This window comes from Strongyloides ratti (assembly GCF_001040885.1).
Source record: "Strongyloides ratti genome assembly S_ratti_ED321, chromosome : 2".
NCBI lineage: Eukaryota > Metazoa > Nematoda > Chromadorea > Rhabditida > Strongyloididae > Strongyloides > Strongyloides ratti.
The window spans coordinates 15182447-15198975 of record NC_037308.1 but is presented as its reverse complement, the minus strand read 5'-3'; the positions used below and the strand labels follow the sequence as shown (position 1 = coordinate 15198975).

The following is a 16529-nucleotide window of genomic DNA, read 5'->3' as shown; positions in this document are numbered from 1 at the left end:
ATATAAATGAGAGTTATGTATAAGAAATTTCTAATTTTATGTATAGAAGATAATTACTTACATTATATTAATATACCATTATATTTAAAAGATTCTTCTTTTAGTAAATATTTACATTACAACATTCAATAATAATAAATTTTTTAATTTTTAAAAAAAAAACATAAAAAAGTAGTTTTCAATATAGTTTGCAAATTAAAATTAAATAAGTAAAAAAAAAAGTTTCTAAAATAAGTCAAAAATTAAAAAAAAATATATATTAATAATAAAAGTTAATATTTTAACAATAAAAAATTTAAAAATAAAAAAGCTAATATAAAATACTATTAATAATAATATTTAAAAATAAATAACGTTACAATTTAGAGTATATAATTCTATCAACTATTAAAAAAAATTATACTTAGCTATAAATACAAATAATTATTGTTAAAAGATTATTAGTTATTTATCATAATAATTCTTGATCTTTTAGACTATTAAATTTAAATTAAAGTCATTTTAAAATAATAAGACTTATTTGTAAAATTGAATTTTGCATAAAAAATGAAACAATCAACTCTAATAATATTAATTTTTTTTTATTTTGATAATCATTTTTATGAATTAAATATATATTTTTAACAAAGGAAACATTTTAGAATATATTTTATTTGCATATATTATTTGATATATTTTATAAATTAATTTTTTGATTAATATACCAAATAGTAAATAATAATAAAAAATTAGTAATATTTTAAAGTTTTATTTTAAACAAAAAAATATACGTATATAATAAGAATAAAATAATATAAATTGTTTCTAAAAATTCATGAGAAGTCAAGTAATTGTTAAAATAAATTGTAAAATGAGATTTTAAAAAAAAGTATTTGTTTCATTTGTTGTAAATATAATACTATAATAATGTTAAAGAATATGTCTAAATATATTTTTTTTATGTAATATCATGAAAACATAAATAAATTGAAGACAAGAAAAATCATTTTAAAGAAAAATTTTAAAAAAAAAAGACTGAAAAAAATTATTTATGTTAGAGAAAAAGAAAGATTTTAAAAAAAAAAGTTTGAAAATATTAACAGTTTATTTATAGATCAATAAACCATTTAATAATAAATTAAATTATTTTTTTGTTATCACACTATAAATTAATTAAATTTTATTACCTATAAATATTAATTAAATACTAAAATGATTATAAATATATATATTTTCATTGTTTTTCATTCTTCTTCAACTATATCTGATTTTAATAAAAAACATTTATAAATTATAACTTTTTAATGTATTTTATGAAAAGTACTTGTTATTTTTATATTGTTTTTTTTTCTTCAGAAATATTAGTTAGAAAAATATTTTTTTTTTATCAAAAAAGAAAAATTACATTCTTTTAGTCATATCTAAAAATTTTTTTTAGGTAAACGTTTATGCATACTTTTAAATATCTGTCTTCTTAATATTAGCTGATGATAATAAATTTTTAAAAACAAATATTATTTTTATATACTATAATTTAATATATATTCAAAAATTATTTTTTATAAAACTTTTTTTGTTAATTTTATTTAATACTACATAATAAAAAAAGTACATTCAGATTTTAATATATATTCAATGTGGATAAATATAATTATAGTATATGATATTTAATAATTATTTATAAAATAATTGTTAACATTTAAATAATGCTTTTTTTTTAAATTGATAAAGTAAAAAAATATTTGAATATTCATATTAAATTTAATAACATAACTATACTTATTAAAGTTTAAAGAAATAAAAAATATTAGTTAAAAATACATAATTATTACGCATTTTTTAAAAATAATAATAAACTATATTAAATAACTAATGTTAAAAACAAATTTTTCTTTATTAAAAAAATTATTTAATGATTCTGTAATCAAAATCAAATAATAAAACTTATTATTATTCAAAAATTCACCTTAATGTTATCCAAAAAGAAATTTTTATAAAATATTTTTAAATCTATGTTACACTTCTGAAAAATAATTATAATTTTTTTCATAAAAATTACATTCTAAAATTTAATAAAGTAATGAAAATTTAATAATTTTAACAACGAATTTACATAAAAATACTTTTTTTTTTATAAAAAATATAAAAGTAATGATAAGAATTAGAAAATAAAAATAAACAAATATTGCAAACTTTTTTAATTATATATGATCATTAATTTCTTATTTAAATTCTATTTTATATATTATTATTGAAATAATAAATCAAAAAAGATAATCATTTATATGTATACTTTTAAATTCTTATTTTTAGTTATATTAAATCATTGATTCAACATTTGAATAAAGAATTATTACACCATGAAAAAAACTAGTAATAATTATAATATTGTAAATAATGAAATATTAATTTAATAGAAGTTAAATAAAAAAATCACATTTCTATAATACTTCACCTAGATATAAAACTTTTTCACCTATTTCAAATTATTCAACTTATTGTACAAAGTATATTTATAGTAATATTTTTATATTTATAATTTATTTTTATATTATTAATATATATTATCATTTTATAATATTTTATTGATACTATATTATTAAACTAAGAAATAAAATTCTTTACCACAAATTAATCCCCAATAAATAAAAATAAGTATAATTGTTAAACATTGAATAACCAAATCAGTTCCCATATAAAAAAGAAGAAAACCATCAATCATTGTTCTAGGCAATCCAAATTTACCAACTGCTTCCTCTTCGGTTAAATTAACAAACTCTTAAAAGAATTATGTTAGATATTAAAAATAGAAACATACGATAAAATTTGTGTTTTCCAACAATCAATAACCAATCAGAAAAGAATGTTGATATAACTTGAATTGTTGATATAAAAAGAAGAATTTTAACAAAATGTGTTTTTCCCCACATACAAAAAAACATGCACAAAATTATAGGTATTTTTAATAAAGCAATAACATCAGCAATAAACATATAATTTCTCCATTGAATCATGTTTCTATTTTTTGTAGTTCTTAATTTTAAACAAATATCTATTGTTCTATTATCATCTGTTGTTACAATAAGGCTAACATTTATTGAATCTACACGTAAACCATACTCTTTTGGATCCTTTTTAGAGTAGTAACAATTATTGTAATCATAATAAACATAACCTTTTTTAACTACTTGATTGTCAACTTTTATAATTGTTTCATTAGGTAATTTTTCAATTTTCACAGCATAAGATAAATCTACAAATAATCATCAATAGTGATAAATAAAATTTTAAATTTACTTGGAGAATAAAATATACCATTAGTATTATAATAATATTTGGATCCTAATTCATAACAAGAAGATATAAGTATAATAATAAAAACCCAAAATTTTGCTCCAAAATTCATATATATATGTGTATAAATATTATCTCTTAAATGATATGATATATCCTAAATCAAAAATACATTAAAATACAAATTGTAATAAAGAAAACCAGTCGTCATTAATATAATATTTTAAAATTAAAAGTCATTGAAGATAATAAATAGAACAAATAATAAATAATTATTGAAAAAAAAAATAAAATATTTATAATTTATTATCATGATAATATCTATTTTAAACAAAATATTTAACACATCTTGTTTAATATTAAAAGTTTTTTTTAATGAAAACATGTGATTTTAAAAAATAAAATTGAAGACATACAAAAAAGTTTGCTCTTTATTTAGAATGAAAAATTATTTATTTTATGTACTAACAAAATTATAAAAAAAAAAGTGAATTCAAATGTAATTTGACTGTAACATTATTTTTCACATGAAAAAATAACAAAGATATATTTTATAAATAATATTAAAATGAATTTTTGAAATACTATTTGTTAGTATTGTTAAATATAAGATAATTAACACATATAAGACAGTTTTAAAGAAGAATGATTTGATAAAAACATATCTTTTATTTATAATAAACAGGAAATTTTTATTTATAGTATTTTCTGATCACGTTATTTTATAACAATCATTTTTTTTACATTCTTTTAAAAAAATTATGGCATGTTTTATCAGGATGTCAATGCCATCATAATTAACAAAATTGTTTTAAAAAATTACTAATAATTTTTAACATGATAATTAACTTCATTAATATTTATTTTTATATTCAAAGGCCAAAAAAATATTACTTATAAAAATTTTTTTTTGGAAATCATTAATTGATTATATCTTAAAATTTTTTAAAATAAAAATTTAACATTGTTGTTTTTTAAAATGAGATTAAATTTTTAATAAGTCCAATAATAAACAATTCTATATATCTACATTAAAAATTTATATTTATCTCTAAGTATGAAGTATTATATACTTCAAACTTTTTTCTACAATTTTTTAAAATCAGATTGTTATTACTTTGATTTGAAAAGATATGAAAAACGTCTTTTTCTTATCAATTATCTTTTTTAAATTTTTCTTGTCAAGAACATAGTCTCAATAATTAAATTTATTTTATATAAATTTTATACAATTTGTAAGAGTTTGGTTGCAATAAATTTTTTCATTTTGTAATTTTAATATTTTTAAAGTAATTTTTTTCTTTTTCATATAACATAATTAGATGATTTTACATCATATGCCAGTTTATTTTTTGCATTTTAAAAAAGACGACAAAAGTTAACATAGAAAAATTATAACCATACAATTGCATTAACTATTCATATTTTAATATATAAAAAAAAAATAATCAACTTTAAACATTAATATTTATTTCTTTTTAAAATTAAAAATAATTGTCATCACGATTATCTCATGGAATAAAGATAATTTAAAAAAATTACAGTTATATAGATAAAAAATACTGATTCCCAATAATATTTTGTTAATTCTTAGTCAAATATATTTTGCAAAAAATGTTATGGCGATTTAAAATTTCTTTAGTTCTAATTTTTAGTCAAAAAGTTAATTTTTCTAATTTTGCTTTGCGTTTTTGAAATTATATCTTAGCCAAAATAAAATTTTCTTTCATGAAAATCTTTCTCTTTGTAATCAACGCAATTTATCTTGACAAAAAAGTTTATCAAAAGTTTGAAAATCATAGAGTTTATCATTTTGTCTATATAAAAAAAAGAATTATTGAGATCAATAATAAATAGTTAGTAGTATAAACAATAAGTAATAAAAAAAATGATCACCGATTAGTTATTGGACTCGTGTAACCAGAAGGCATTTCTTCATCATAATCAGGTGTCCACCAAATAAGATCTGTTTCTGCTGTTATTAGCATAAAATAACTTTCATGAAAAACAACTTTTTCTATAAGACCACTGTGAGATGATTTGAATGTTTTAAGAAGATGACCATTATCAGCATTATAACAATGAAGTTCGCCAAAATTGCTACCGGCTATAATATGTGTATTACAGGGTGAAAAATCAACTCCAAAACTTTTTTTATCAGGGTTACTAATGCCTTCAAAAAGACGTTTTTTTTCTCCGGTAAATGCATTGTATGTATAAAAATAATTACCATTAGTAGTTATAAGAATTGTCCTACCATTAGGAGAAAATTTTATGTTATTAATTTTATGTTTAGATGATTTAATTTCAAATGTTTTAAATGGTTGACAATCAAGACCTCTTGAATCATAAAGTTTTACAATATTTGTATCATCAGCTACAGCAAATATTTTTCCATAAGGATCATAAGTAACTTTAGGATTTAAATGATTATAATTAGTTCCACAACAATTATGACTTCTGATATCCCATAACTTTATTGTACCATCTTTACTACTTGATAAAAATTGTTTACCATTTGGAGATATTGTTAATGATAAAACAGTATCTTTATGATCATCAAAATATCTTATATATGCTTTATTTTCTAAAGATAAATATCTAATAACATTATTTATTTTTGTTGATGTATGTAAGGCATTAAAATCTCCTTTCGTAAACATTACATGATCACAACCGTATTTTTTACTTAATACCTAGAAATTTATTTGTTTTATAAAAAATTAAAAATATAAATATAATCTTACAACTTTAATTTCACATCCTTGTAAAATATCAAATACTGTCAATTTATCGTCATCATCAGAAGTAACCATGTAATTTCCACAGGTTGAAATATCTAGCGAATTTATTCTTCTTGTATTTAAATCAAATTTTTTGCGCATTTCAAACATTTTGTAATCACATTTTGTAAATGGTACCAATTCAACAGCACTAAAATAAAATAGTCGTTTTTTTATTGTATAAATAAAACTTACTCAAAGTCTCTACCATTTCCATCTACGTTAGGTGATTCAATCTTATCATAATCAACAATTTCTCCCATAATATTTATTTATCACAATAAATATAACTTTGTTTTACTTAATCATACACATATTTCCAAGAATGTTGCAAGAATTTAGGGGGATAATTTTTTTTTAATATAAAAAAGTTTTTAAATTTAAAAAAAATTAAACTTTCTAAAGATATTTTATTTTATAATTTTATTAAATATGGAAAAATACTTTTTGATAAATTTGCATAATTACACACTTTTATCATTTATAAAAAAAATATCTTTTTTTAATCGTTTTATTTGTTCTTATTATTATCAAGAAAGTTATTTTATTTTATAAAAATGTTACACTTAGGTTTATTTATCTAAAAATAATTTTACCATATATTAGTCTTAGTTGCAACGTAATAAAACTTAGAAAAAATTTTCATAATAATTATATAATTTGCATGAACAATTTTCTATTATTTTTAATTTTTAAGCACGAATATTTTAAAAATATTGTATTTTATTTGCAAAAATAATGTTTTTTGTATCTGTTTAAATTTAAAAAGAAAATTTTTTTAAAATTATTTAATAAAAAAATTTATTATTGATAAAAATAATAATAATTGCATTCTTTAATAAGAATAAAAATTATACCTTTCTAATTAACATTTTAATATATAGGTGTAAAGTAAGTATTGTATTATTTTATTAATTTTTAGTTGAAAAGTTATATAATTTTCTTTAAACACGTAAAAAATATTTCTTTTTTATCGGTTTATTTTTATAAAATTTTTTTTTTTTTTAAATTTATTCACACGTAAATGATTGTAATAATACAAATAAGGGTAGATAATAAATAGTTCTATGAAATTAATTGAAAAATTTTTTGTTTCTTAAAAAATGAAATAATCATATATTTATATAATTGAATCTCTCATGTAATCATGATGTTAAGTTTAATTTTTTGGATATAAATTAGTAAAAAAAGTAATATAAATTAAAAATAGAGATAATTATTTAATTTATTTAAAAGTAAACACTTTTAGAGAATGGTTAAACCATATTTATATATTTCAATTATTACAAGTTTTATTTCTATTGGACTTACTATTGTCTCAATATTAATTTTATTTAGAAAAAAGGTAAAATTTAAATTAAATCATTTTATACAATTATTTTAGATGTTTGGAAAAAATTTTAGAATTCTTCTTTTTTTTAATTTAACTCTTTGTATTTTAGCTCAAATTTTTTCTCTTGGTAGAGAATTTTTGTATACCTATATAAAAAATTTATTTTTAAGCAATATTTTTAATGAAATTTCTTTAACATTCTCATTAATGGTAACACTGTCTAATGTTACAATTTGTGTAGAAAGAATTTATTCTTATTTATTTAGAAAAAATTATGAAAAACATGAAAATAAAAAAATTACAAAATTGGTTGTTATTTGTATAGTTTTTATTATTATAGAAGCTCCTTTAGCAAAAATTTTAGTAATTAAAAAGTTTTTGTCTTCTTTGTTTAATATGACGTCACATTTATTTTTGCAATTTACATTTTTAATTGTAGGTTTTTAATATTAAAAGTAAGTATCTTTTTAAAGTTACTATGTATTGTAATATATAAAAATAACAAAATTTATCAAGCAAAAATGACAGAAAATGGCATTCAAAAATCATTGTCTGAAAAATATCAAATAGTAGAAATGTACAAAACAAGAAAATCAATATCATTAATTGCATTTGTTAGCATTTTATTTTCATTTTCTACAAATATATACTTAATAGTAATAACAAAAGGAAACTTTAACTTTTTATTAGCATATGATAATTCTTTAACATGGCAAATCTTTTGTAATGTAGGCCTAATAATAAAAACAATAGTAATAATATTTACTGATGAAAATATTAGAAAGTTCTTTGTTAAAAATTGTTTGATAATAGCGAAGACTAATAAACCAATTAATGATAACCAAAATAAAATTTGTGAAAACGGGGAGATATATTTCAAAACATACGCTTCCAATTGGTAAAAAAATTATCTTAATAAATTGTTTTATACAAAGATTGATTTACTATTTATTAAAAGATTAATGATAAATTCTTTATAATTAGAATAGATATATAACATATAATGTTTTTTACAGTAATCTAAATAAGAATAAAAAATGATTATTGTTAATAAAGTAAGCCGATGATAAACTTTGTATTATTTGCAATTTTTACACTAAAAATTTCCTATTTCTTCTCAGTTTTAAAAAGGAATTCCGATGCCGGGAATCGGACCCGGGCCTTGCGGGTGAGAGCCGCAAATCATAACCACTAGACTACATCGGATGGTAACCTTGCATTTCTAATATCATTATGTTTCTAACTTTATACACATACATATTATTATTTTTTTTTAAAAATTTAGAAGTAATTATTAAACATATAAAGTAAATATTATATTTATTATTAAAAATAAATTTATTTTTAATGTGATAACGTTTTACAAATAGTTTTTCGTAAATTTAAAAAGAAAAAAATTTATAGTAATAAATAAAACTATATTTATTAATTCAATATGAAAAAATATAAATTTAAGAAAAAAAAAGTATGACAAATGCGTTTATCGGGAATCGAACCCGAATCGGCCGCTTGGAAGGCGGCCATGCTGACCATTACACCATAAACGCCTGATCTTCCTTCATTATGCTACAAAATATCTTCTAAAAATATACCAAAAGTGGTTTTTTTCTTTTAAATTTTTAAATGGGTTATTAAAATACTTTTATCGTAAAAAGAATAATAAATATATGTAAATAATCATTTGAATAGTTATAATCACATGTATAACTATTTATATGTATCATTAGAAGTTTTTTCACAATACTTTTTTTCTCTTTTATGCTATATTTTTAAAATAACTACTTTTTATATTGTTAGTTTAAATACTAATAAAACTTATAAATAGAAATATCATAGATAAATATTTTATTACATTAAATAACTTCTTATAATAAAAAAATAGTAAAAGATTTTTGTGTTATTTAAATTATAACTATTGAAAATATATAAAAGAATAATTTTTTATCTTAAAATAATTTTATTTTACATAACTTAAAGAAAAAAAAGTATTTTTATTGGGTATTTTAATTAAGCAAATGTTGCAACTGCCTAAAAAAACGTCAATTAATTTAATAGTTGCAACACAAACCGTGACAAACGTGTGTTGCTGTACACTCAAAATCAACGTGTTACTTGTGGATAAGAATACGAATATTGCCATCTACAATTGAAATTATTTTTAACTTTTTTTACTTTGGATTCATTCATTATGTCTTTCATTTAAAAATCTAATGGCTAAAGAAACTTGAAAAATTATAAAAAAATATCACCACATATGGTTAAAGACTGATAATATTTTTTATTTTTGTAAATAACAGTGTTTTTGCTGAATAAAAATTGTAAATTTGGCAACTTTAGTTAACATATGTGTTTTAATTGTAGTTTATTCGGTTTAAAAATGAGTATGATAAGTTTAAAGTCGTAGATTCGATTCCTGTTGGCACCAAAAGATTTTATTTTCAAATTATTTTATTTAAAAAACAAATAGAAGTGTTCTGATTTTTTTTCAAAAACTTTATGTTACTAAGTACAATAAAAAACATGAATGAATAATTTATAATTAAAAATATTACATACAAGTAATTTATTTAATCAAAATTAAAAGTTTTAGACAATCGAATTGGAATAATCTTTTTATTAAAATAAATATTTTAGATCAGCAACGTATTATTCAATACATGTTTATTGCTGTTTTATCTTTGTCAAATATATGAAAAAAACTTTTATTAAAAAGATATAACACAAAAATTAACTAAAATTAATATTATAATTTCTTGCTTTTAAAAAAATTAGAATAATTTTACACTTATTAAATTTTTTATATAATTTATTTTTCAACGATAACACAAAAATTATTTGTTTATTTAATGTTTTTAATTTAATGTGTTTAATAAATTATTCTGATAGATTTTTTTAAGAAAAAAAAAAGACTACTTTTACAAATTTATTTAACTTATATGAAGCATGTTATAATGATATTCACTTAAAATAGAAAAAAAATTAAAAGAAATTTTTAAAGTTATTGAAATTAGAAAAATATAAAAAAACAATAAACTATTTTGCAAAAGTAAGCATTTTTATGATTATAATAAATAATTTAAAGTACAAAAAAAGACTTTGTTTTTATTAAATAAAAAAGAAATTCTTAAAATTGTTAAATTTAATAAAATTACCAATATTTAAATTTATTAATAGAATATTTTTTTTTTTAAATCTTATTATTTTGATGAATAACTTTAGAAACTAAGTATAATAATATAAATGTTAATTTAAAAATTAAATGTATGTCGTCATGAAGTCAAAGCTATTATTAATGTACAAAACGTGTTAAAAAAGTTAAATATCTGTTTCAAGTTTTATAATACCATGATTATATAATCTATATTTTTCCCCTTTAATATGAACCAGTTGTTTTTTTTATCATTAGATAATTGTATCTGGTTACCATAAATATTATCTGAAAATAATTGACATGTAGCCGTAGGGTTCCAATTTTTTTAGTATAAAAAGATTTTTTTTAAATTTATTTATTTATCATTATATATTTTTATTACATTTTCTTTTTTTGATATATAGTAGAACTTTTTTTAGTATGAAATTTTTAAAATTAGTCACTCCAATTCTTATTGGAGCAGTTGTCTCTGAAGCATTCCTCTTTGGAGGTGGTGGTGGTGGTGGAGGTTGTGGATGCTCAGCACCAGCACCAAGTTGTGGAGGAGGATGTTCTGCACCAGCTCCAAGTTGTGGTGGAGGTTGCTCTGCACCAGCTCCAAGTTGTGGTGGAGGCTGTGGAGGAGGTTAGTTATTTTTGAAAAAAAAACTTTTATTATTGTTTTCAAAAAAAAATCAATGTATTTTTTTAAAATAATAATTATTCTAGGAGGTGGAAGTAGTTGTGGAGGAGGTGGCGGTGGAGGCTGCGGAGGTAAGTAATTTTTATTACAAATTCATTGGATTTTATCAATTGAAAAAAGTTTTCATGGCATTGTAATTAATAAATGAATTTTTAGGAGGAGGAAGTAGTTGTGGAGGAGGTGGCGGTGGAGGCTGCGGAGGTAAGTAATATTTTTAGAAATTTTTGTAATTTTGATCTATTAAAAAAATTTTTTTATGATATATAAATTACAATTGATTTTTAGGAGGTGAAAGTAGTTGTGGAGGAGGCTGTGGTGGAGGCGGCGGCGGTGGTGGCTGTGGAGGTAAGTAATATCCTTTTAAATTTATTAGATTTTTACCTGTTAAATATTTTTATTATCTTTTGTAAAAATTGTTTATTTTATTTAATATATATATATATATATAATCTTTTAGGAGGTGGAAGTAGCTGTGGAGGAGGTGGCGGTGGAGGCTGCGGAGGAGGTGGCGGTGATAGTTGTGGAGGTAAATATATTAAAAATTTTTATGTTTCAAGAGTTAAAAATTTTGCATAGTTTCAAATATAATTATATAATTTTTTTTAGGAGGTGGCGGTGGTTGTGGTGGAGGATGTTCTGCTCCAGCTCCAGCTCCAAGTTGTGGAGGAGGCTGTTCTGCACCAGCTCCAGCTCCAAGTTGTGGTGGAGGATGTTCAGCACCAGCTCCAGCTCCAAGTTGTGGAGGAGGTTGTTCCGCACCAGCTCCAGCTCCAAGTTGTGGAGGTGGATGTTCAGCACCAGCTCCAGCTCCAAGTTGTGGTGGAGGATGTTCTGCACCTCCTCCACCTCCTCCTCCTGCTCCAAGTTGTGGAGGAGGTTGTTCTGCACCAGCTCCAGCTCCAAGTTGTGGTGGAGGATGTTCTGCACCTCCCCCACCTCCTCCTCCAGCTCCAAGTTGTGGAGGTGGTGGTGGAGGAGGATATTCTGCCGGACCTTCAGGAGGTGGTGGATGTGGTGGAGGTGCCCCAATGCCTCAACCAGCTCCAGCACCTATGCCTCAACCAGCTCCAGCACCAATGCCAGCACCACAAAGTTCAGGTGGATACTCTAGTGGCGGAGGTGGTGGCGGAGGCGGAGGTGGAGGTTATTCTTCCGGTGGTGGCGGAGGTGGAGGTGGAGGTTATTCTTCCGGTGGTGGATTCCGCAGAAAATATTTCAGATTTGCTCGTACTTAAATATATTCAATATACACCTATAAATTTAGATGCCATTAATTTTGCAATAAACTTTTCAATACTTTTATTTAATAATTTTTGTAAAAAAAAAAAAATTTTTAAACATTTTAAATTTTATTTACTTTTATAAATTTAAATGTACATTAATATATATGTAAAAAAAAATTACTATTAAATTATTCATTAGTAAATGAACGTGCTTGCACCATTGTACATGAAGTTTCTCCTGTAGGGATATCAGTTAATTTAAACATTAACTGATATGGAGCATCATTTTTTAATAGAGATATAATTGATTCAAACTTTGTAAAATCAATTGTAACTTTAAGATTTTGATTTTTTCCCGATGCTATTGGACAAGGAACACCATGTTTACAAGCATCTAAATTTGAAAGAAGTCCAAAAGTTGGAATTTGATGCCATGAACAACCTTGCCATCCTCCCCATTGATACAATTCAAGATCAAGTCTTATTGAACTAAAAGTATTACCATTGTTATCTATATTAACATTAACATAAACAGGCTCCTTTAATTTAATTGGATATTCTTTATTATTATTTCCATCAACTGTAACTACAGAATTAAATATAACTAGTTTTGAATCTGGACAATTAAACCAATTTAATTTTGTATCTGTTCCATTTGGAAAAGTTTCACAACAAATGGAATACTGAATTAAAGCAATAATAAATAGAGAAACAATTTTAAAAATCATTTTAAAAATACCTTTTTAAGAAGTGTAAAATTTTTTTGTTACTAATAATTTATATAATAATATAATACGGATTACTTCTAACCTATTAAGATAAGATAAGGAAAAGAAATTTTTACTACTAAGTAAAATAAATTATTTGGTGATAATTCAAAAAAAAAAATTATTATACATATTTAATTCTTCTTTTATAAATTCTTTATACTGATTGAATAATATTTTAACATATAGTAATAAAAGATAAGTTTCTTAATGAACTAAAATCACATGTCACAATATTATAATGATGTGATATAAATAATAAAGTTATATATAATTATAAAAAATAGTATTTTAGGAAAACAATTTTTTAAAGACAAAATATATTTAATTATCTTTCTGAAAGATTATTTATTTGTTATATAAGTTCCAGGTGTAATTTTAATAGTTTTTTAACTCTAAATAATATTTTTTTAGTAATTTTCTAAGCAAATTTTCTTTTTAAAAAATATGATGCCATTTTTTTTGTCAATAAAATGCTTATGAAAAATATAGATAAAGTAGATGAATAAATATTTTCTATTAACGATAAGTTTTATTTTACTAAACAAATTATTGTACATATTACTGAAGTAGTGTTGTAAGTTTATTAAAATTCACTTTCTAAAAATAAAAACCATTAATTTTGTCAAATATTCTAGCTATAAATAATTTTTCTACTTATGTTTTAAAGCTTAAAAATTTTAAAACATTTATCTCTTTAAATAAATTATTTAAATTTGATGCATAAAAACAACGTTCTTTAAAATTAATATTTTTTTTTGAAGAATAATAATAATCCTTTTCTTTTAGCTAATAATATTATACTTAATATTGTTATTTGAAATTTCGTCTTAAACAAAAAGTTTTTTTTTCATAATAAATTTCCATACTATTTTTTTGTATCTAACGGTATTATTTTTAAATTTTTAACAATATAAAACTTTAAAAAAAATTTCAAATGGAATTCATTATTTCTCAATATAGTGATAACACTTTAAATTATAATTTACAATATTATTTAATACTCATAGAAAAAAAAATTTTATTTTATAATTTTAATAAGAAAAAGAAGTATTATTAGGAAAAAGTAAATTCATGTTATTAGCAGAATCAATAGCTTTTGATACTTTAAAAAACTTTGCAACTGCAGACCAATTAAAATTCTTAGTTAAAAAATCAAAATCACCAAAAATAAACAATGCACATCGTGCTCTAGAAATAGCAACATTAATACGTCTTGAATCTCCTAAGAAATCAGAACATTTATCAAAATTATTCTTGGCAGTTTTTGAAGTGCAAATAATGATAATGTCTTTTTCATTTCCTTGAAAAGCGTCAACAGTATCAATGGTTATTTGTGGATTTAATAAAAAATTGTATATTTTTGATACTTGAGCTTTATACATACATATAATTCCTATTTGTGACGGTTGATATCCAGAAGCTAGAAGCAGCTTAACAAATTCCGTAGTAAAATAAGCCTCTTTATCATTTGATGTTGATGTTTTCATATCCATACGATGTTCACATCCTTTTGTATCAAACCATGCCATTGGGGAATTGTTTGGCATTTTTAAACGACTGACAACAATACTTCTCATAGTTTCAGGAACACCTGGAAACAGTTTATTATCATAAAATGTACGTGATACAAGACCGAGAAGTTCTGGGTGCATTCTATAAGATACATTAAGTTCAACTTTTGGTGTCTCATCCATAAACTCAAGAAAATCAATTATAGAATATGTCAAAACTCTATGTGTTAATTCAGGAGTGTATTCAATTGGTAAATATGGAGGAAGTTGTTTTGTATCACCAAAAATTGCAAATTTAGCATATGGGAAACAAGCAGCAAGAAGTATAAAATGCCACAAAGACATTTGACCACCTTCATCGACAATAACTACATCGGGATCTTTGCAATCACTATAATTTCTTTTGAAATGTTTAACAGCATATCTTGTTGTCATAATATAAGCATTTGGATCATATACTCTCATAAATATTTTTGATCTTCTATCTTCTAATACTGAAAGAGATTTTTTTAATTTAGATATTTCATTAAATGTAAGTTGATGCCTTTTTCTTTCTTCAATAACTTGTGATACTTTAGCATACTCTGACAATACAGAAAAATCAACCGGAGATAATTTCTCAGAAAAAATAAATTCTCTCGAAAGTTTTAATTTTGACTCACAATAATTACTTATATTTCTTTTTTTGATCTTAGCTGTAGCTGAGTAAATTCTTACTGGTTTAACTTTTTTAGCATTACAAGCATATAAATCATTAAATGAAGAAATATATGGTCGCATTTTTTTCATCTTTTCTATTGTATCAGAAATTGCATCACATCCTTTATTTGATTCAGCGGTTATCACATATTTATATTGTGGATTAGCATAAACAATTGAAGATGCAGTAGTTGTCTTACCAGTTCCTGGTGGAGATTGTATAAAAGAAAGAGGATATCCATTTTCAACAAGAGTAAGAGCATTACTTTGTTCTTTGTTCAAACCAAGAGCTGTAGCAACCCAGTGTTCATTTGTGTTGAAATCTTTATATACTTCATGACAATGAAAATATCCATCAATTAAAAGCATTTTAAGAGTTCTACCAAGATTTGTTTTCCAAAGAGGTTCCAAAAAAGAACACATCTTATCAAAAGATTCAAAACAAATGCCATTTTCAGGATCTAACGATATTTTGATAATATCTGTCTCAGCAATTAATTTTTTTAACTCTTCTTCATCTTCTGGTGCTCCAATATTTCTTTCAAATTCAAAAGATGCTTGAATAGTTTCTGACATTTCATCTTTGAATTCAAGAAAGCATATGTTTGCATAAAATTTAAGAATTTTTTCATATTCATTGTTTCCTTTTTTTCCTACAACAATAAATTGTAATATGCAACGTTCACCAACTTCATATCCTACTTTTGATAATGAATAAAAGTCAACTGATCTTTCGAAATCAATATAACCTGATAGGCGAGTGGCACTACAGTCTTTCAAACAATTTTGGTATTTTGGATAATCTAATGTATATTCAGATAAATCTTTGTTAAGTTGTTCTAAATTACGCATATTATCAGTAAATTCATAGCATGAAGTCAATAAATCTTCCATCGATTTAAATGGACGTTTTTTGGTATAAGATGGAAATAGTGTATTAATTTTTTTTTGGGTAATATTTGCATTATTTAAATAATCATTATGTTCAGTATCTTTGCTAATAGAAAGTGCCTGAAGTCTTTGAGATAATATTCGCATCATCTCATCATCAGAAGAAGACCATAAATCTTCCATTGTGAAATTTTTTAAGAATATACTTTATTA

At 21.9% G+C, this 16529-nt stretch overlaps 5 protein-coding genes across 5 annotated transcripts; 1 reads left to right on the top strand and 4 right to left on the bottom strand.

The window, feature by feature from the left end:
- Window positions 1-2578: 2578 nt before the first annotated feature.
- SRAE_2000481900 (Hypothetical protein) lies at window positions 2579-3385 on the bottom strand (the record flags this gene model as incomplete). Its single annotated transcript, XM_024643747.1, has 3 exons — window positions 2579-2757; window positions 2798-3232; window positions 3277-3385. The coding sequence occupies 3 exons, from the start codon at window positions 3383-3385 to the stop codon at window positions 2579-2581; spliced, it is 723 nt and encodes a 240-aa protein (XP_024509384.1).
- Window positions 3386-5165: 1780 nt separating this feature from the next.
- Window positions 5166-6319, bottom strand: SRAE_2000481800 (WD40 repeat and WD40/YVTN repeat-like-containing domain and WD40-repeat-containing domain-containing protein; the record flags this gene model as incomplete). The annotated part of the gene is made up of 3 exons (XM_024643746.1): window positions 5166-5969; window positions 6021-6207; window positions 6252-6319. The coding sequence occupies 3 exons, from the start codon at window positions 6317-6319 to the stop codon at window positions 5166-5168; spliced, it is 1059 nt and encodes a 352-aa protein (XP_024509383.1).
- Window positions 6320-10960: 4641 nt separating this feature from the next.
- SRAE_2000481700 (Hypothetical protein) lies at window positions 10961-12457 on the top strand (the record flags this gene model as incomplete). The annotated part of the gene is made up of 6 exons (XM_024643745.1): window positions 10961-11165; window positions 11249-11293; window positions 11379-11423; window positions 11508-11567; window positions 11680-11748; window positions 11829-12457. The coding sequence occupies 6 exons, from the start codon at window positions 10961-10963 to the stop codon at window positions 12455-12457; spliced, it is 1053 nt and encodes a 350-aa protein (XP_024509382.1).
- Window positions 12458-12633: 176 nt separating this feature from the next.
- On the bottom strand, window positions 12634-13173 carry SRAE_2000481600 (MD-2-related lipid-recognition domain and Immunoglobulin E-set domain-containing protein; the record flags this gene model as incomplete). The annotated part of the gene is made up of 1 exon (XM_024643744.1): window positions 12634-13173. The coding sequence occupies one exon, from the start codon at window positions 13171-13173 to the stop codon at window positions 12634-12636; it is 540 nt and encodes a 179-aa protein (XP_024509381.1).
- A 1073-nt stretch (window positions 13174-14246) lies between these two features.
- SRAE_2000481500 (Regulator of nonsense transcripts 1) lies at window positions 14247-16499 on the bottom strand (the record flags this gene model as incomplete). The annotated part of the gene is made up of 1 exon (XM_024643743.1): window positions 14247-16499. The coding sequence occupies one exon, from the start codon at window positions 16497-16499 to the stop codon at window positions 14247-14249; it is 2253 nt and encodes a 750-aa protein (XP_024509380.1).
- Window positions 16500-16529: the final 30 nt, after the last annotated feature.